This window comes from Delphinapterus leucas, chromosome 19, assembly GCF_059928025.1.
Source record: "Delphinapterus leucas isolate spDelLeu-1000000601 "Yukka" chromosome 19, BTC_Dleu_Yukka2, whole genome shotgun sequence".
NCBI classification, from domain to species: domain Eukaryota; kingdom Metazoa; phylum Chordata; class Mammalia; order Artiodactyla; family Monodontidae; genus Delphinapterus; species Delphinapterus leucas.
In genome coordinates, this window is record NC_143147.1 from 43,056,305 (window position 1) to 43,079,046 (window position 22,742).

Sequence of the window (22,742 nt, forward strand, 5' to 3'; positions counted from 1 at the left end):
TCTCCCCGACCATTGAACATCATCCAGCGAGAAATCTCCAGTACAGAACCTCGCGAACCACTTTTGACACGTTCCATCAGTCACAGCACCTTCTTCATACACTGCATAAATCTTATTTTGTGTTTCAGTTGCGTTTTTACCTTTCTTGAAATGATAAAGCATAATATGCTGAAAATGTTGCTTTTTTCTTCCATCTTCAATATTAAAATGGCTACACAAAAATTCCCCAATTTTGATAAGTTATTTTTTAATGCTCGCTGATATGGCAGCTGTCACAATACTATCTAACAAAATTGTTTCGAATGAAGTTAAAGAAAACTAAGTGCTATTAGAGCCATCTTACAGGAAAAAACGAATGAACTTTTTTGCCAACCCAATGCTTTTTAATTAAGTGTGCGTTATATTAAAATACTTCTGTGGTACTTTAATCCAAGAATGTGTAATCTGACAACACGTTAAGATTGTAATCAAACAACAGATAAAGAACATTACATGTAATATACAATGTAATATGAGAGCAAAGTAAAGGAATATCAAGTTATATGCCAAAGTTAATTTTTTCGGAGCTACATTTCAAGTGAATTTTGAGATTAGAGAGCAATAATAAATGTATCTTACGTGTGTTAAACAAAACAAAATATTACTTCATTTTATTTATTTTCTTTTGGCTGCGTTGGGTCTTCATTGCTGGGCACGAGCTTTCTCTCGTTGCAGCAGGCAGGGGCTACTCTTTGTTGCGGTGCGTGCTCTCGTTACAGTGGCTTCTTTTGTTGCGGAGCACGGGCTCTAGAGCACAGGCTTAGTAGTTGTGGCACATGGCTTTAATTGCTCTGTGGCATGTGGGATCTTCCCAGACCAGGGCTCGAACCCGTGTCCCCTGCATTGGCAAGCAGATTCTTAACCACTGCGCCACCAGGGAAGTCCCTAGACCATAGTTTTGAACTTGATTTCTTTTATATCTTTTTCTAAACCTTTCTGAGTTGTTTTTTTGTTTTGTTTTTTTGCGGTACGCGGGCCTGTCACTGTTGTGGCCTCTCCCGCTGCGGAGCACAGGCTCCAGACGCGCAGGCTCAGCGGCCATGGCTCACGGGACCAGCCGCTCCACGGCACGTGGGATCCTCCCGGACTGGGGCACAAACCAGCGTCCCCCGCATTGGCAGGCGGACTCTCAACCACTGCGCCACCAGGGAAGCCCCTGAGTTTTTGTTTTTGGGAATAAGCCTAGATTATTTTGGGTTGGTTTTGTTTTTTGTTTTTTTTCTTTTCCATTATTATTTATCATGGGATATTGAATATAGTTCTCTGTGCTATACAGTAGGACGTTGTTGTTTGTCCATCCTATTATATATATAATAGTTTACATCTGCTAATCCCAAACTCCCAGTCCTTCCCTCTGCCCTCCCCCTCCCCCTCGGCAACCACAAATCTGTTCTCTATGTCTGAGAGTCTGTTTCTGTTTTGTAGATAGGTTCATTTGTGCCATATTTTATATTCAACATGTAAGTGATATCATATGGTATTTGTTTTTGTCTTTCTGACTGACGTCACTTAGTATGATAATCTCTAGTTCCATCCATGTTGCTGCAGATGGCATTATTTCATTCTTTTTTATGGCTGAGTAGTATTCCATTGTGTATATATACCTCATCTTCTTTATCCATTCATCTTTTGATGCACATTTAGGTTGTTTCCATGTTTCTAGCCTAAATTATTTTGTATGCTAATTTGATATTAACACTAAACTGTTCACTCAGCCTGGTAATTTTGGATTGGCTGCAGAAGCAGCCACGTCAATTCAAAATCCCTTGGGGTAAGGCAGGCTTTCATCCCTATCTTTATCTCCCAAAGAGTTCTCCGGTTTTGGGGATGTCTTGTATTGCCATTGCAATAGCTGCCTTCAGTTTTCTGTAAAAATTTTACTTTAGGGGACTTCCCTGGTGGTGCAGTGGTTAAGAATCCGCCTGCCAATGCAGGGGACATGGGTTCGAGCCATGGTCCGGGAAGATCCCATGTACCGCGGAGCAACTGACCCTGTGCACCACAACTACTGAGCCTGCACTCTAGAGCCCGCGAGCCACAACTACTGAAGCCTGCACGCCTAGAGCCCGTGCTCTGCAACAAAGAGAAGCCACCGTAATGAGAAGCCTGCACACTGTGATGACGAGTGGCCCCCACTCGCCGCAACTAGAGAAAGCCCGCGCGCAGCAACGAAGACCCAACGCGGCCAACAGCAAATAAATAAATACGCTGTTGGCTGCGTTGGGTCTTCGTTGCTGCGCGCGGGCTTTCTCTAGTTGCGGCGAGTGGGGGCCACTGTTCGTCGCGGTGTGCAGGCCTCTCACTGTCGCGGCCTCTCTTGTTGCGGAGCACAGGCTCCAGACGCGCAGGCTCAGTAGTTGTGGCTCACGGGCCTAGTTGCTCTGCGGCATGTGGGATCTTCCCAGACCAGGGCTCGAACCTGTGTCCCCTGCATTGGCAGGCGGATTCTCAACCACTGCGCCACCAGGGAAGCCCCAAATAAATATTTTTTAAAGAAAGAAAATTTTTCTTTAGTCTCTGAAAGCCATTGCTTCTAAAATATCACCAGGAGTTTCACCCATTTATGTATTAAAGATATTAAAACTTGCACAAGTGTGTTACTAATATTTTACTTACTTTTATTGTATGTTTAATTTTTATTTACAGTATTTTATTTTATTATTTATTTATTTTAAAAATTTATTTATTTGTTTATTTTTGGTTGTGTTGGGTCTTCATTGCTGCGCGCAGTCTTTCTCTAGTTGTGGTGAGCAGGGGTTACTCTTTGTTGCGGTGCATGGGCTTCTCATTGCAGTGGCTTCTCTTGTTGCAGAGCACAGGCTCTAGGCACACAGGCTTCAGTAGTTGTGGCACGTGGGCTCAGTAGTTGTGGCTTGCAGGCTCCGAGTGCAGGCTCAGTAGTTGTGGCACACGGGCTTACTTGCTCTGTGGCATGTGGGATCTTCCCAGGCCAGGGCTCGAACCCGTGTCCCTTGCATTGGCAGGCAGATTGTTAACCACTGCACCACTAGGGAAGCCCTATTTACAGTATTTTATATTCATGGACATTTTTGGTGTTTATCAAGTCACATATCTCTTCCTTTATGATTTTTGCCTGTGGTATATAATGCTTAGAAAGGCAGTGTTACCAGGTAGCTTTTAACACTGCTATGATTTAATTGTTTAATATTTAAAACTTTGATAAATCTGGAATTTATTTTTGTTCTATTTTATCAGGAGGTACCTTACTTTGTCTTCCCATTTTTATGCACTCTTTATTAACTAATTTTTTGTTTCTTTCAGTGATTTTTAAAATGCTTCCTTTATCATATGTTAATTTTTTTATGTATACTAAAATCTGCTTTTGAACTTTGCGTTTTGTTCCACTGATTAGTCTACATACCTGTACAGTATTGTTTATGTTTTTACATAATATTTTTATTGTCTGTTTCATATCTTTTGGGAGATAATTTACCTACTTATAAAATAAACTTGTTTTTTCTTATTTTCCTTAAAGTACCAGTAGCTAAAAGAAGTTGCTAGTCCTTTAATAGCCTCATTACCCAGTGGGTGCAAAATTTATTTATTAAAAAAATTTTTTGTATTGGAGCATAATTGCTTTACAATGTTGTTAGTTTTTGCTGTACAACAATGTGGATCAGCTATATGTATACATATATCCCCTCCCTCTTGAACCTTCCTCCCACCCCAATGCCCCCCACCCTGTCCCACCCCTCTAGGTCATCACAGAGCACCGAGCTGAGCTCCCTGTGCTGTACAGTAGCTTCCCACTGGCTATCTATTTTATAGATTGTAGTGAATATATGTTGGTGCTACTCTCTGTTTGTCCCACCCTCCCCTTCCCCACCCCCCAACCCGGGTCCACAAGCCTGTTCTCTACATCTGAATCTCTTTTCCCGCTCAGAATTTAATATTAAAACACATGTAATAATGAAATAAAATAAGTCAGATTTTTAAAAATTTGGTATAAGAATCATTACCAAAGAACCTAGAGCCTCAGTTTTGTTTCTTCTAAGCTCTACTTCATAAGATGTGTGACTCTATGAAGGGATTAATCTTCTATTATTTCTTCTTTTTTTTTTTTTTTTTTTTTGCCTGTGCTGTGTGGCATGAGGGATCTTAGTTCCCTGACCAGGGATCCAACCTATGCCCCCTGCATTGGGAGCATGGAGCCTTAACCACTGGGCTGCCAGGGAAGTCCCTCTTCTATTATTTCTATAAAAATGTTTTAAATTGCCCATTTTATACTCTTTCTTACTTCCTGATATAAAACCGTCTAAAAGCATTGTACTGTAAGTTATTAGGAACATGGATGTAAGGATAGACTGCTTGGAGCCAGATTGTTGCCTTGCCACTTTTTTTTTTTTTTTGAGGGTACGTGGGCCTCTCACTCTTGTGGCCTCTCCTGTTGCGGAGCACAGGCTCCGGACACGCAGGCTCAGCGGCCATGGCTCACAGGCCTAGCTGCTCTGCGGCATGTGGGATCCTCCCGGACCAGGGCACGAACCCGTGTCCCCTGCATTGGCAGGCGGACTCTCAACCACTGCGCCACCAGGGAAGCCCTTTTTTTTTTAATTGAAGTATAGTTGATGTACAATGTTGTGCCAATCTCTGCTGTGCAGTAAAGTGACTCAGTTATACACATAGAGACATTCTTTTCTAATATTCTTTTCCATTATGATTTATTACAGGATATTGAATATTATTCCTTGTGCTATACAGTAGGACCTTGTTGTTTATCCATTCTCTATGTAATAGTTTGCCTCTACCAAACACAAACTCCCAGTCCATCCCTCTCCTTCCTCCTGTCCTCCTTGGCAACCACAAGTCTGTTCTCTATATCTATGAATCTGTTTCTGTTTTGTAGATAGGTTCATTTGTGCCATATTTTAGATTCCACCTATAAGTGATACCATATGGTATTTGTCTTTCTCTTTCTGACTTCCTTCACTTAGTATGATAATCTCTAGTTGCATCCATGTTGCTGCAAATGCCTTGCCACTTCTTAATTGTGTGATTTAGACCAGGTTATTTAACTTTATATGCCTCAGTTTCCTCATCTGTGGAAGGATAGAGTGAGTTGCTTATGAAAAGCACTTAGAACAGTGCCTGGCACATACATATAAGATCTCTGTAAGGATTAAATGCTCTTTTTCTTCTGGATTGGTATTCAAAAATCCCATTCATAAAATGTAGAAATTTTCATTTTGGGGATAAGCCTAGTAAGGATTTCCTTTTTTTGAATTATAGTTGTTGTATAGGAAAGGATGATTTGAAACAGTTAAGTCACTACTCTCTCCCCAGAATTTAAATGCGGACCCCTTTTTAGCTAGAAAAATTAAACAGCTGAGAGGAAAAAAAAAAAGCTGTGTTTGTTAATAGGCATACTTAATATTTAAAATTGTAACTAAGGTTACTACTTTCCTAAATTTTAGTTTCAAATCCATTTGTTAGGAAATTTTCAGTATTAAAGGGATACTATGAGTTGTAGAACATATAAAGTTTAGTTTAATTGTCTTTATTTGACTAGTAAGTGTAGTCAAAAAAAGTTGTACAACTTTCCATTTCTTCTATCTTACAAAAGAAATTCTAAGCCTTAAGTTTGCTAATGATGAGTTACTTTGGTAAGAAACTAAGGTTTTTTGGTCCTGTATTGTTTTTGGAGTATGTGTATGTATATATTTTGATAAGTGCATTTGTTTTTCTCCCCCAAATCAGAAATGTATCACATTGTTAAGCCTCCAAATAGGATGTGATTATAAATTCTCAGCTTTATTTTCCCTGAGTTATTCTTCATTGGTTAACTGTGAAGGTATATGTGATGGAAGGGAATTTTATCATATACATTCCCAGAAGCTTTTTTTTTTTTTTTTTTGGCCACACTGTGTGGCTTGCGGGATCCTAGTTCCCTGACCAGGGATTGAACCTGTGCCCCCTGCAGTGGGAGCGTGGAGTCCCAGCTACTGGACTGCCAGGGAAGTCCCTGTTTTTCTAACCTCAGAAAACATAATCATCTCCAAAAATAGCAAATCTTTCCTTGTGAAAGTTTATGGTTAAGATGAATATCCAATCACTGTTTGAAGATAACATTTCTGCCTCCCCTTCCTGAGCACGTGGCACTCCCTGTCGCCTCTCCCTTCCAGCAGTCATTATTGATTTGTATTCCTGTATCTACCTAATCTGACCTGGCCTCCATTATGAATAGTGATTTATGCCCAAGAGTTTGCTAAATGAGTTTGTAGTATGTTTTCCCTGTGCAAAGTTAACTGGCCCATTTGGCAGATGAATTCAGGATCATGTCCTCTTTCTGAAACCCATGTTTTTGTCAAATGAGCTAAGTGTTAAGTGCTTACTAATGTAAAATGAGTTGATATAATAAAATTCCTGCCTTCTAAGGCACTGTATTTATATAGCTATATAAATTCAGTAACATTTGGTGAAGTTGAGGCAGGGGAAAGAGGGGCAGTAGTATTTTTTTTTTAACTGTGTACATGTATTATTTGGGATAAACATTTAACACATTTATTAAAATACTATTTTAAATGGAAGTTTTAAAAAATCAGGCAGATCTTGAGTTGCAGTGTCAGGGACAGTGCTTCCGCACACAGCCCGGCCCGCTGAGCTGAGGTGTCAGCGCAGCCATTTCTCACTAGGCACTCTGATCCAAAGTGCCGGGTGTGAGGCCTCTGCATGAAGCACCCTGTGAACAAGTGAAACTAGACAAAGCACAAAGGAAAAGAAAAAAAAAAAAGCAAGCTCTGCAAATCCTCTGAAAAAAATGCCTCTACACCTCTAGCTCTTGCGGAGGTTGGTGTCTTCAGTGGATATCTTCAAGATGGCAGAGGAGTGGGATGTAGAGATCACCTTCCTCCCCACAGATACATCAGAAATACATCTACATGTGGACCAACTACAGAACACATACTGAACACTGGCAGAAGACCTCAGACGTCCCCAAAGGCAAGAAAATCCCTACGTACCTTGCAGTGTGGCTGACAGGGTCTTGGTGCTCCGGCCTGGTGTCAGGCCTGCGCCTCCAAGGTGGGAGAGCCGAGTTCAGAACATTGGACCACCAGAGACCTCCCCACCCCACGTAATAGCAATCGGCGAGAGCTCTCCCAGAGATCTCCATCTCAACACTAAGACCCAGGTCCACCCAACAGCCAGCAAGCTCCAGTGCTGGACATCCCATGCCAAACAAACAGGAACACAACCCCACCCATTAGCAGAGAGGCTGCCTAAAATCATACTAAGTTCACAGACACCCCAAAACACACAGCCAGACGCGGCCCTGCCCACCAGAACACAGGCACCAGCCCCCTCCACCAGAAAGCCTACACAAGCCACTGAACCAATCTCACCCACTGGGGGCAGACATCAAAAACAACAGGAACTACAAACCTGCAGCCCATGAAAAGGAGACCCCAAACAAAGTAAGTTAAACAAAATGAGAACACAGAGAAATATGCAGCAGATGAAGGAGCAAGGTAAAAACCCCCCAGAACAAATGAAGAAGAAATAGGCAGTCTACCTGAAAAAGAATTCAGAGTAATGAGAGTAAAGATGATCTAAAATCTTGGAAATAGAATAGAGAAAATACAAGAAATGTTTAACAAGGACTTAGAAGAACTAAAGAACAAACAAACAGTGATGAACAGCACAATAAATAAATTAAAAATACTCTAGAAGGAGTCAATAGCAGAATAACTGAGGCAGAAGAAAGAGAAGTGACCTGGAAGATAAAATAGTGGAACTAACTACCGCAGAGCAGAATAAAGAAAAAAGAATGAAAAGAATTGAGGACAGTCTCAGAGACCTCTGGGACAACATTAAATGCACCAACATTCGAATTATAGGTGTCTCAGAAGAAGAAGAGAAAAAGAAAGGGTCTGAGAAAATATTTGAAGAGATTATAGTCGAAAACTTCCCTGACAAGGGAAAGGAAATAATCAAGTACAGGAAGTGCAGAGAGTCCCATACAGGATAAATCCAAGGAGAAACATGCCAAGACACATATTAATCAAACTATCAAAAATTAAATACAAAGAAAAAAATATTAAAAGCAGCAAGGAAAAGCAACAAATAACATAGAAGGGAGTCCCCATAAGGTTAACAGCTGATCTTTCAGCGGAAACTCTGCAAGCCAGAAGGGAGTGGCAGGACATATTTAAAGTGATGAAAGGGGGCTTCCCTGGTGGCACAGTGGTAACGAATCTGCCTACCAGTGCAGTGGACACAGATTCAATCCCTGGTCCCGGAAGATCCCACATGCCACAGAGCAGGTAAGCCTTGCGCCAAAACTACTCATCCTGTGCTCTGGTGCCTGCGAGCCACAACTACTGAGCCTGCATGCCACAACTACTGAAGCCCACATGCCTAGAGCCCGTGCTCTGCAACAAGAGAAGCCACTGCAATGAGAAGCCTATGCACCGCAACGAAGAATAGCCCCTGCTCGCCACAACTTAAGAAAGCCTGTGCACAACAATGAAGACCCAGGGGCTTCCCTGGTGGTGCAGTGGTTGAGAATCCGCCTGCCAATGCAGGGGACACGGGTTTGAGCCCTGGTCCAGGAAGATCCCACATGCCATGGAGCAACTAAGCCTGTGAACCACAACTACTGAGCCTGTGCTCTAGAGCCTGTGAGCCACAACTACTGAGCCCACGTGCGACAACTGCTGTAGCCCGTGCGCCTAGAGCCTGTGCTCTGCAACAAGAGAAGCCACTGCAATGAAAAGCCTGTGCCCTGCAAAGAAGAGTAGCCCCCTTGCGCAGCAACGAAGACCCAGCACAGCCAAAAATAAATAGGCAAATATATAAATTTATTTAAAACATAAAAAAACAGTGAAGACCCAAACATGGCCAAAAATAAATAAGGAAATATCAAAAAAAAAAAAAGGGAAAAACCTACAACCAAGATTACTCTACCCAGCAAGGACCTCATTCAGATTTGACGGAGAAATTAAAACCTTTACAGGCAAGCAAAAGTTAGAATTCAACACCACCAAACAAGCTTAACAATAAATGCTAAAGGAACTTCTCTAGGCAGGAAACACAAGAGAAGGAAAAGACCTACAATAACAAACCTAAAACAATTAATAAAATGGTGATAGGAACATACATATTGATAATTACCTTAAATGTAAATGGATTAAATGCTCCAACCGAAGGACATAGACTAGCTGAATGGATACAAAAACAAGACCCGTACATATGCTGTCTACAAGAGACCCACTTCAGACCTTGGGACACATACAGACTGAAAGTGAGGGGATGGAAAAAGATATTCCATGCAAATAGAAATCAGAAGAAAGCTGGAGTAGCAATTCTAATATCAGACAAGTAGACTTTAACATAAAGACTATTACAAGAGACAAAGAAGGAATCTACATTAATGATCAAGGGATCAATCCAAGAAGAAGATATAACAATTGTAAATATTACACACCTAACATAGGAAGACCTCAGTACATAAGGCAAACGCTAACAGCCATAAAAAGGGAAATCGACAGTAACACAATAATAATAGGGGACTTTAACACTCCACTCGCACCAATGGACAGATCATCCACAATGAAAATAAATAAGGAGACACAAGCTTTAAATGACACATTAGACAAGATGGACTTAATTGATATTTAGAGGACATATCATCCAAAAACAACAGAATACACTTTCTTCTCAAGTGCTCATGGAACATTCTCCACGATAGATCATATCATGGGTCACAAATCAAGCCTTGGTAAATTTAAGAAAATTGAAATCATATCAAGTATCTTTTCTGACCACAACGCTGTGAGACTAGATATCAATTACAGGGAAAAAAAGCTGTAGAAAATACAAACACATGGAGGCTAAACAATACACTACTAAATAACCAAGAGATCACTGAGGAAATTAAAAAATACCTAGAAACAGATGACAATAAACACATGACGACCCAAAACCTATGGGATGCAGCAAAAGCAGTTCTAAGAGGGAAGTGTATAGCAATACAGTCCTACCTCAAGAAACAAGAAACATCCCGAATAAACAACCTAACCTTGCACCTAAAGCAACTAGAGAAAGAAGAACAAAAAAACCCCAAAGTTAGCAGAAGGAAAGAAATCATAAAGATCAGATCAGAAGTAAGTGAAAAAGAAATGAAGGAAACAGTAGCAAAGATCAATAAAACTAAAAGCTGGTTCTTTGAGAAGATAAACAAAATTGATAAACTATTAGCCAGACTCATTAAGAAAAAAAGGGAGAAGACTCAAATCAATAGAATTAGAAATGAAAAAGAAGTAACAACTGACACTGCAGAAATACAAAGGATCATGAGAGATTACTACAAGCAACTATATGCGAATAAAATGGACAACCTGGAAGAAATGGACAAATTCTTAGAAAACCACAATCTTCCGAGACTGAACCAGGAACAAACAGAAAATAAAAACAGACCAATCACAAGCACTGAAATTGAGACTGTGCTTAAAAATCTTCCAACAAACAAAAGCCCAGGACCAGATGGCTTCACAGGTGAATGCTATCAAACACTTAGAGAAGAGCTAACACCTATCCTTTTCAAACACTTCCAAAATATAGCAGAGGGGGGAACACTCCCAAACTCATTCTATGAGGCCACCATCACCCTGATACCAAAACCAGACAAAGATGTCACAAAAAAAGAAAACTACAGGCCAATATCACTGATGAACATAGATGCAAAAATCCTCAACAAAATACTAGCCAACAGAATCCAACCGCACATTAAAAGGATCATACACCATGATCAAGTGGGGTTTATCCCAGGAATGCAAGGATTCTTCAATATACCAAATCAGTCAATGTGATACACCATATTAACAAACTGAAGGATAGAAATCATATGATAATCTCAATAGAAGCAGAAAAAGCTTTTGACAGAATTCAGCACCCATTTATGATAAAAACTCTCCAGAAAGTGGGCATAGAGGGAACCTACCTCAACATAATAAAGGCCATATATGACAAACCCGCAGCCAACATCATTCTCAGTGGTGATAAACTGAAACCATTTCCTCTAAGATCAGGAGCAAGACAAGGATGTCCACTCTCACCACTGTTATTCAACATGGTTTTGGAAGTTTTAGCCACGGCAATCAGAGAAGAAAAAGAAATAAAAGGAATCCAAATTGGAAAAGAAGAAGTAAAACTGTCACTGTTTGCAGATGACATGATACTATACATAGAGAATCCTAAAGATGCTACCAGAACACTACTAGAGCTAATCAACGAATTTGGTAAAGTAGCAGGATACAAAATTATTGCACACATCTCTTGCATTCCTATACACTAACGACGAAAAATCTGCAAGAAATTAGGGAAACACTCCCATTTACCATTGCAACAAAAAGAATAAAATATCTAGGAATAAACGTACCTAAGGAGACAAAAGACCTGTATGCAGCAAACTACAAGACACTGATAAAAGAAATTAAAGACGATACAAACAGAGAGATATACCATGTTCTTGGATTGGAAGAATCAGCATTGTAAAAATGACTGTACTACCTAAAGTGATCTACAGATTCAGTGCAATCCCTATCAAACTACCAATGTCATTTTTCACAGAACTAGAACAAAAAACATCACAATTTGTATGGAAACACAAAACACCCCGAATAGCCAAAGCAATCTTGAGGGAAAAAAAACGGAGCTGGAGGAATCAGGCTCCCGGACTTCAGACTATACTACAAAGCTACAGTAATCAAGACAGTATGGTACTGCAACAAAACAGAAATACAGATCAATGAACAGGATAGAAAGCCCAGAGATAAATCCATGCACATATGGGTCTTATCGTTGATAAAGGAGGCAAGAACATACAATGGAGAAAAGACAGCCTCTTCAATAAGTGATGCTGGGAAAACTGGACAGTTACATGTAAAAGAATGAAATTAGAACACTTCCTAACACCATACACAGAAATAAACTCAAAATGGATTAAAGACCTAAATGTAAGGCCAGACACTATAAAACTCTTAGAGGAAAACATAGGCAGAACACTCTATGACATAAATCACAGCAAGATCCTTTTTGACCCACCTCCTAGAGTAATAGAAATAAAAACAAACAAATGGGACCTAATGAAACTTAAAAGCTTTTGCACAGCAAAGGAAACCATAAGCAAGACAAAAAAACAACCCTCACAATGGGAGAAAATATTTGCAAACAAAGCAACTGACAACGGATTAATCTCTAAAATGTACAAGCAGCTCAATATCAAAAAAAACAAACAACCCAATCCAGAAATGGGCAGAAGACCTAAACAGACATTTCTGCATAGAAGATATACAGATTGCCAACAAACACATGAAAAGATGCTCAACATCACTAATCATTAGAGAAATGCAAATCAAAACTACAGTGAGGTATCACCTCACAGGGGTCAGAATGGCCATCATGAAAAGATCTACAAACAATAAGTGCTGGCGAGGGTGTGGAGAAAAGGGAGCCCTCTTGCACTGTTGGTAGGAATGTAAATTGATACAGTCACGGAGAACAGTATGAAGGTTCTTTAAAAAACTAAAAGTAGAACTACCATATGACCCAGCAATCCCACTACTGGGCATGTACCCTGAGAAAACCATAATTCAAAAAGAGACATGTACCACAGTGTTCATTGCAGCACTATTTACAATAGCCGGGACATGGAAGCAACCTAAGTGTCCATCAACAGATGAATGGATAAAGAAGATGTGGCACATGTATACAATGAAATATTACTCAACCATAAAAAGAAACGAAATTGAACTAGTTGTAGTGAGTTGGAAGGACTTAGAGTCTGTCATACGGAGTGAAGTAATTCAAAAAGAGAAAAACAAATACCGTATGCGAACATGTATATATGGAATCTAAAAAAAAAAAGGTTCTGATGAACCTAGGGGCAGGACAGGAATAAAGATGCAGACATAGCCAATGGAGTTGAGGACACAGGGAGGGGGGCGGGTAACCTGGGACGAAGTGAGAGAGTAGCATTGACATATATACACTACCAAATGTGAAATAGGTAGCTAGTGGGAAGCAGCTGCATCGCACAGGGAGATCAGCTCGGTGCTTTGTGACCACCTAGAGGGGTGAGACAGGGAGCGTGGGAAGGAGATGCAAGAGGGAGGGGATATGGTGATATATGTATGCATACAGCTGATTCACTTTTGTTACACAGCAGAAACTAACAGGACATTGTAAAGCAATTACACTCCAATAAAGATGTTAAAGAAAAAAAGTCAGGCAAAAGGAGTAAATGATTGTGACATGATCAGAAATCCTGCCATGCTGGATTACTTTAGATATAATTTACTGTTAGTCTGCTTGTGAAGTTTTCATGCCTGGAACTGAACTGAGGTTTTTGTGGTCTGAAGAGCCGTTAGTGGGGCATAGTGACCAGTTCTGGCTTCTGGATATTATCTTTGCTATCATTTTGATAATTTTACTTTACCAAGTTTTGTTTAAGAAAAAAAGAAGTTTAATAAAAAAAAGTTTCAGACTTCCCTGGTGGTGCACTGGTTGAGAGTCTGCCTGCCAATGCAGGGAACACAGGTTCGAGCCCTGGTCTGGGAGGATCCCACATGCTGCGGAGCAACTAGGCCCACGAGTCACAGCTACTGAGCCTGCGCGTCTGGAGCCTGTGCTCTGCAACAAGAGAGGCCGTGACAGTGAGAGGCCCACGCACTGCGATGAAGAGTGGCCCCCGCTTGCCACAACTAGAGAAAGCCGTCGCACAGAAACGAAGACCCAGCACAGCCAAAAATAAATAAATAATTTTTTTAAAAAAAAGTTTAGTTTTTTGAATATTATTGTTCTTCTTTAATCAATTTATTTGTTTATTTTTTGGTTGCACTGGGTCTTCGTTGCTGTGCATGGGCTTTTTCTAGTTGCGGCGAGCGGCGGCTATTCTTCGTTGCGGTGCATGGGCTTCTCATTGCGGTGGCTTCTCTTTGTCGTGGAGCATGGGCTCTAGGCACTCTTACTTTAGTAGTTGTGGCGCACGGGCTTAGTTGCTCCGCAGCATGTGAGATATTCCCAGACCAGGGATCGAACAGTGTCCTCTGCATTGGCAGGAGGATTCTTAACCCCTGTTCCACCAGGGAAGTCCTGAGTATAACTGTTTTTAGTGTTTAATAAATAAAGTAATTATATAGCACTTTTTAGTACTTAGCATGTACCGTATACTGTTATACAAATATTAATTTCTAAATATTATGTACAACTATTAAAGTGTTCTCTATGAATTATAGAGACTTGTTAAGTTAGCGTTACATTTCTTTTAGCATAAGCATCTTCCTTGATATTACTGTGTAATCTTAACTTTGAGTAATAGTCATAAATTCATCAAATATTAACTCCATCAAATTATATTCATAAGTAAAGTAGAAATTGAAATTAAATTAAAAATTTTAAATGTTATCTTTTTTTGTTTGTTTTTAATTTCAGCTGTACCAACAGGGACGCCTATGTCAACTGGGCAGTGAATTTTGTGAATTGGAAGTTTTTGCTAAAGTATTGAGAGCTTTGGATAAAAGGTAAACTCATTTTGTAACAATTGTGGTAAACTATACATATCTGAATTTTACCATTGTGACCATATTTTAAGCGTACAGTTCAGTAGCAGTAAGTACATTCGTACTGTTTTGAAACCATCAGTACCACCCTTGCTTTTTGTGTTCAAGAAAGACTGAATTCATCTACCCCGTTCTGGCTATTATGTAGTAGGAGTTATATGTGGATGTAGGTGACATGGCCTTTGATTGTCCTTCCTGTTCTCTTTAGCATTCTTCCCTAAATTTGCTTGAAATGCCATTTCTTTTTCCTAACCTACATTTCTGGGAAAATAAGAATATAGTTTTACAAAATATTGTTAATCTCTAATATGAATGTTGCCAAGTTAAGTAAATACTTGTTAGAATGCGTAGTATATGTCAAGTACTATTCTAGATGCTGGGGTTACAGCAGTGAGTAAGTTTTACAAGGTCTCTTCCTCATGGAGTTTGTATTTTAGAAAGAGAAGATAAAATAATCAACAAGTAACATGTTAACAAATTAACATGATTTCATTGTTTAGGGATACCTTTGGATGTGACCTGTGTACTAAGCCTGAGAGAAATTTCTTGGTTAGTTGACTAATTAAAAATTAATCTGTTAAAAAATAATAGATGAGAGTTTCATTTTGGGACAAGAAGGCCATAGAAAAACTTTTAAAAAAATTATTTACTCTTGGAAAAGGTTAGCTTTCTAGGATTTGAATTTCTCTGTGCAGTTCTAAAGATGGCCATTATAAAGATTTAGTGGACTACCTCTCTTTCATCTCTCAGGTTATCTTTTTACCAAGTCCAGATCCCTTGGTAAGTGTTTAATATATTTGTGAAACTAAACGCATGTAGTTTGACTTTTCTTCCCCCTTTATGCAAAGCAGTGACTTGGTTATTTACAATTTTGTTTAAAGCAGTTTTTTTATTGAGATAATTCACATACCATAAATTCATCATTTTAAACTGTACAATTCATTAGTTTTTAGTATATTCACAAATGTTTGCAACTATCACCACTATCTAATTCTAGAATACTTTCATCATCCCCAAAAGAAACCCTGTACCCATTAACAGTCACTCCCTATTTCCCCTTACCCCTGGTCTCTAGCCTACCATTAATCTACTCTCTGTTTCTGAGTTTATCTGCTCTAAACATTTCATATAAATGGAACTATACAGTATGTGGTCTTTCGTGACTGGATTTTACCTATAATGTTTTCAAGGTTCATTCATGGCTGTTGTTTGTATCATTTTTCCATTGTGTGGATGTACTATGTTTTGGTTATCTAGTCATCTGTTGATGAATATTTGGGTTGTTTCTACCTTTTGGCCATTATGAATAATGCTGCTATGAATGCTCATGGACAAGATTCTGTGTGGATGTATGTTTTCAGTTCTCTTGTATGTATATATAACGAGGGTAAACTTACGTTTAACTTTTTGAGTAACTCCTAAATTGTTTCCCACAGCAGCTGCACCATTTTATTGGGTTGACCAAAAAAGTGCCTTTGGTTTTTAAGTAAAGGTAAAAGACACATTTTTCATTTTCACCAAAAACTTTATTAAACACAACATATTCACCTTTTGTTCCACTATCTTCTGCCATTTTTCAGGCAACTTCATAATTCCATATTCTCAAAACTTTTTATCTTTTTGAGCAAAGAACTGTTCCAGGTGCCTTTTACTGTCTCCCAGGGAATTGAAAGTTTTTCCATTAAGAGAATTTTGTAAAGACTGAAATAAATGGAAATCCGAAGGTGCAATGTCTGGTGAATACAGCGGATGAATCAGAACTTCCCAGCCAAGCTGTAACAGTTTTTGCCTGGTCATCAAAGAGACATGCGGTCTTGCATTATCCTGATGGAAGATTACGTGTTTTCTGTTGACTAGTTCTGGACGCTTTTCATTGAGTGCTGCTTTCCGTTGTTCTAACTGGGAGCAGTACTTGTTGGAATTAATTGTTTGGTTTTCCGGAAGGAGATCATAATAGAGGACTCACTTCCAATCCCACCATATACACAATATCACCTTCTTTGGGTGAAGACCGGGCTTTGGTTTGGTTGGTGGTGGTTCATTTCGCTTGCCCCACGATCTGTTCCTTTCCTTGTTATTGTACAGTATCCACATTTCATCACCCATCACAATTTGTTTTAAAAACAGAACGTTTTCATTACATTTAAGTAGAGAATCCATGCAGAAATACAGTCAAGGTTTTTTTTTCTTAACTTATGTGGAACCCAAACATCAAAGCAATTAATATAACCAAGCTGGTGCAAATGATTTTCAATGCTTGATTTGGATGTTTTGAGTATGTCGGCTATCTCCCGCACCATATAACGTTGATTGTTCTCAGTCAATGTCTCGATTTGATTGCTTTCAGCTTCAACTGTTCTACCTAACTGTGGAACATCGTCCAGTGAGAAATCTCCAGCACGAAACTTCGCAAACCACTTTTGACATGTTCAATCAGTCACAGCACCTTTTCCATATACTGCACAAATATTTTTTTGTGTTTCAGTTGCATTTTTACTTTTCTTGAAATAATAAAGCATAATATGCTGAAAATGTTGCTTTTTCTCTTCCATCTTCAGTATTAAAATGGCTACACAAAAATTCACCAATTTTGATAAGTATTTTTTTAAATGCACGCTGATATGACAGCTGTCACATACAATCTAACAAAATTGTTTTGAATGAAGCTAAAGACAACTAAGTGCTGCTAGAGCCATCTTACGGAAAAAACCAAATGAACCTTTTGGCCAACCCAATATGTCCCTATTAACGTATGAGGGTTCCAGTTTTTCCATATCCTTGCCATCAACTGTTTTTTTAAAAAGTATTATAGCCGTCCTAGATAGTGTGAAGTCGTATCTCATTGTGAGTTTGATTTGCATTTCCCTAATCACTAATGATATTGAGCATCTTTTCTTGTGCTTATTGGCCTTTGTATTTTTTCTTTGGAGGAATCTCTGTTCAAATCTATTGCCCATTTTTTAATTGGGTCATTGTTGAATTACAAGACAATTTGGTTTTTAAGATTGATGTTAGAAGTTGTTTTCATCCTTCACTGTCATCAATTTACATACACAGAATCACTCAGTGATCCACTGAGTAAAAGATACTAGGCCAAATTGTGAATTATTATGACCTCATAATTCATAAGGCAAACAGTTGATTTTTATCTTATTCCATCTTTGAAAATAATGGTACTGTTATTTCAGAAGAGCAAGTTAGCACTTTCTTTTTTTTTCTTTTTAGATTGCAAGTTTTATTTTTGAATCCCCATTGAAATAAATATGTTAATCTTTGAAAAATATTTGGTTATATGCCACTAAAATTGTGCCTAGAGCCCCCAGTGATGGTCATGCCCCATTCTGGAAAACACTACCACAGGGAATTACTGGAGGTACCCTGGGGAGGTAGGATGAGGCCACTGTTTGTTGAGCAAGGGTCACCTGTGTCCCAGGTAAGCTGCTTGCTGCTGTTCATAATTCTCTGAGCCTCAGACCTACCAGCATATTTGATCTTATCTTTCCTGACTGGTAACACTTTGGCGGCTCCCTATTCTCTTCTAGATAGAAGAGTAAATGCCTTAACATAACCTACAAGGTCCTTGGGGATCCTGGGATAGGCCTACCATGGCCCCATCAGGCTGATGAAGAGAGGGAGACAGGAGACAGGGAGGATCTACTGGCGGAAGTGACATTTGAGCTGAAGTCTAACCGATTTATGGGAGAGAACTAGGTGATGGTGAAAAGCTTTTTTAGGTAGAAGGAACAGCATGTGCAAATTTCCTGAGGCAGGAAGGAACAATGTGCATGAAAGTTAGCACTTTCTAAAAGGACAAAATATGTTACCTTTATAAAAACAAAAATGACCTTTTCCTTCTCTTTCAGACATTTGCTTCATCATTGTTTCCAGGCTTTGATGGATCATGGTGTGAAAGTTGCTTCAGTCTTAGCCTACTCATTCAGTAGGCGGTGCTCTTACATAGCGGAATCAGATGCTGCAGTAAAGGAAAAAGCCATTCAGGTTGGCTTTGTTTTAGGTAAGTAATGGTAAAACAGAGGGGTGTTTTGTCCTGTGACATGACTCAGAACTAAGCCTGCTGGCATTAAAGGATTCTCACAGGACATTCCCAAAGTCAACGTGGGAGGTTGTGAGAAGAACTAGATGTGATATATTGAACATTAACTTTGTGCTAAGTACTATACTATGTATCTAAATGCTGTCTTTCGAGAAAATCCTCATGACATTCCAGTGATGTGAAGGTATTAATAGAGTTTTAGAAATGAGGTAACAGACTCAGAAAAGTTGAGTAACTTGCTCAAGTCACATAGTAATGGAGCTAAGTTTAGAATCCTGTGGCGCTGTGATTCCAAACCACTTACCTTTCTACCATGTCAAGCTGCTACCAACCTCTTTCACCAGCTTACTGTGTGCTGTGACGTGGGACTTAATCCTTTTGGGACCTCAGTTTTCCCATCTCTAAAATGAGGGTAAATCTCCATTTCCTCATGGGTATGAGAATACTAAAAACATAAATGGAAAAGGATTCTGAAAAGGCTTTGTATGCTACACACATAGAAAGATATCGTTTAATGTTGCATAACATTTTAGTATGGCTTTTACAAATCTACATAGATAAGTATGTCTCAGGCAATTATTTATTCAAGTTATTGCTACCTTTTTACTTTGTTTGTGGAAAAATTTTTATTTTGAAATGATTGTAGATTTACAGACAATATCAAAACCAGGAAATTGATACTGGTTTAATACTGTTACCTAGACTATAGACCTTATTTAACTTTCATTGGTTTTTACATATACTCATTTGTGTGTGTGTGTTTTATTTAAATGTAGTTGACATACAGTATTATGTTGGTTTCAGGTGTACTGCATAGTGATTTGGAATTTGCATACTTTATGAAATGATTACCACGACAAGTATAGTCCCTGTACAAAGTTATTACAGTATTATTGACCATGTTCCTTAGGCTGTATATTACATTCCCATGGCTTATTTATTTTCTAACTGGAGGCTCAGACCTCTTAATCCCCTTCACCTATTTCACCCCACACCCCACCTCCTTTCTCTGGCAACCAACTGTTTGGTCTCTGTATCTACGAGTCTATTTTCATTTTGTTTTGTTTGTTTGTTTTGATTTTTAGAGTCTACATATAAGTGAGATCATATGGTATTTGTCTTTCTCTGTCTGACTTATTTCACTTAGCATGATACCCTCTAGATCCATCTGTGTTGTCACAAGATTTCTTTTCTTTTTTTTTTTTATGTTTAATTTTTGTGGTTGGGTAATATTCCACTGTTGTGTGTGTAAATATACCTCACACCTTCTTTATCCGTTCATTCATCTGTTGATGGACATTTAGGTTGCTTACATATCTTGGCTATTATAAATAATGCTTCACTGAACACTGAGGTGCATATATCTTTTTTGAGTTAGTGTTTTTGCCGTTTTTGGATAAATACCCAGAAGTGAAATTGCTAGATCATGTGGCAGTTCTATATTAAATGTTTTGAGCAACCTCCACACGGTTCTCCATAGTGGCTGTGCCAATTTACAGCCCCACCAGCAGTGCAGAAGGGTTCCCTTGTCTCCACACCCTCGCGAACACTCGTTATTTGTTGTTTTCTGGTGATGACAGCCATCCTGACAGGTGTGAGGTGGTATCTCATTGTGGTTTTGATTTGCATTTCCCTGATGATTAGTGATGTGGAGCATCTTTTCATGTATCTGTTGGCCATCTGTATGTCTTTTTTGGAAAAATGTCTATTCAGATCCTCTGCCCATTTTTTATTTTATAAATTTGTTTATTTTATTTATTTATTTTTGGCTGCGTTGGGTCTTTGTTGCTGCACGCAGGCTTTCTCTAGTTGCGGGGAGTGGGGGGCTACTCTTTGTTGCGGTGCGCAGGCTTCTCATTGTGGTGGCTCCTCTTGTTGCAGAGCACGGGCTCTAGGCGCGAGGGTTTCAGTAGTTGCAGCGCACGGGCTTAGTCGCTCCGCAGCATGTAGGATCTTCCCGGACCAGGGCTCGAACCCGTGTCCCGTGCATTGGCAGGTGGATTCTTAACCACTGCGCCACCAGGGAAGCTCTACCTTTCATTTTTAACTTCTCACATTAATGTGTGTGTGTGCATGTTTTCTCTCTCTCTCTCTCTCTCTTTGGCATGTGCACATTTACTTTCTTTGCCAAGTTTTCATGATCATTTCCTTCAGTATTAGGAAAAAAATTTTTTTTTGTAGTGGTCATAGACAGTTTGCTTGGAGGAACTTAACATTCTTTTCCAAAAACAACCCTCAGCATTTATCCTTTGATAGTCCTGTGGAATATAAATTGCAACAAAGAATTGTGACTAAAGAATGTCTCTTAATAGAGTGTTCGTGACCTAGATGAATGTTAATATTGACATCCATTTAGTCCTAGGTAGTCATGTAAAAATCTATGTGGGAGATATTTAGTATCAAGGAAGGTGAAAGGCAGGAAGGCTAATGTTCACTGAGGTCCTCTGTTGTCTCTTCACTTGTACCAGTCTGGCCACTGTAAGGAGCCAGATTGAACAAGTATCTTGGAGTTAGAACCAAGTCCTAACAGATTCAGTTATATTATCAGTCTTGATCCTAAAATTACCAAAACAGTGAAAACACTTCATACCAGAAGTATACATGATGGAAACTTTTAAAAAATGACAGCTTTATTGAGATATAATTCACATACCGTACAGTGCACCCATTTAAAGTATATAATTTAAAGGTCTTTAGTATTTTCACAGCGTTCAGTCCCTGGTCAGGGAACTAAGATCCCACAGGCTGCATGGCGTGGCCAAAAGAAAAAAAAAAAAAAAAAAGAAGCTTGAGGAGGTACCTCGCAGAGCTGGGATGCTGCTTGGCTGGTACAGGTGCCTCAGAGTTCTGAGAAGGGAGCTCGTGGGTCTAGAATCTCGACCTCTAGGAGGGACACCTGACTGGCTGGTACTAGTGTCTCTCTGATGGGGTGCTGTGAATCAGGTTCTGTAAGTGTTGGAAAACTGCAGCTGGAATTGGCTTACTGAGATGAATTGCCACTGCCAGAGTAAAGAAACATTACCCTGGGACACTGCTGTTAGCAGGGGCGTTGCTGGCAGAAACTGGAAGCTATCAGGGAGTGTCTCTTACTTCTCCAGTCTTACAGTCTTTCTCTCTAGTGCCTTCTTTGGTAGAGACTACTAGGGAGCCAGCTGGCAGAAGAGAAATGTGGTTATAGAGTCCTAGCCCAGTGTCATAGAACAGTCTAGAAGGGTTGGTTTGAAGCTGAGAGATAATAGCCTAATAACCCAGCACAGTGCACAATATGTTGAGGTAATGAGTAGGAGGTTGCTTCATATGAATATTATAATCTCATTATTCCAGTCATTCAGTGAGGACCCTAAAATGTCATATTTGGGGGGATAAAAAAGTGTTCTAAAGCACACTTCTCTCCAGTTAAAATATTTGTTTCATTTCATATAGCTTTAATTAAACATGAAACACCAGTCTGAGCAAAATATATTTTTTCTTGACCCAGATACTGTTGACGCTATTAAGATTAGTTGACACTATCAAAAAATGTATTAAACTATTAGGAGCGGGTCAGGAGCCTCTAAAAAGATGGACAGTATCCTAAGGAAATGATGCCCACATGCCCCATGCATAAAAAATTAAACTGCCCCATGCAGTTTAATTTTTTGCTAAAAAAAATTAAGATGAGCAAGCACTACTGTCTCTTTTATCTGTCTATCCTCTATGATGTGCTGTTATGCTAAGAAGATTAAGTTTATTCAGATGTCTTTATCCTCTTTGGGATTGGGTATGGAGAGATTGGAAAGTTATGTTTACCCTGCATGATTAAAATGTTAGACAAATCACTAAATATAGTGGCTAATTAGCTGGAAAATGTCAACTCTTAGGTGATGAAGTACATTTGGAGGGCTAAAACTTTTTTTTTTTAATTAATTTATTTTATTTATTTTTGGCTGCATTGGGTCTTCATTGATGTGCTGGCTTTCTCTAGTTGGGGCGAGCGGGGGCTACCCTTCGTTGCTGTGCACAGGCTTCTCATTGCGGTGGCTTCTCTTGCTTCAGAGCACCGGCTCTAGGTGCGCGGGCTTAGTAGCTGT

The 22,742-nt window shown here is 39.3% G+C and overlaps 1 protein-coding gene across 3 annotated transcripts in view; it reads left to right on the forward strand.

Annotated features, from left to right (window-relative positions):
* Positions 1 to 22,742, forward strand: part of APPBP2 (amyloid beta precursor protein binding protein 2) — a 70,757-nt gene that overhangs the window by 13,373 nt on the left and 34,642 nt on the right. For all 3 annotated transcript variants that reach the window (XM_089900978.1, XM_022552528.3, XM_089900977.1), the window contains exons 2-3: positions 14,491 to 14,579; positions 18,482 to 18,633. In XM_089900978.1, coding sequence (XP_089757104.1) covers positions 14,491 to 14,579; positions 18,482 to 18,633 — 241 coding nt within the window. The remainder of the gene's footprint in view (positions 1 to 14,490; positions 14,580 to 18,481; positions 18,634 to 22,742) is intronic.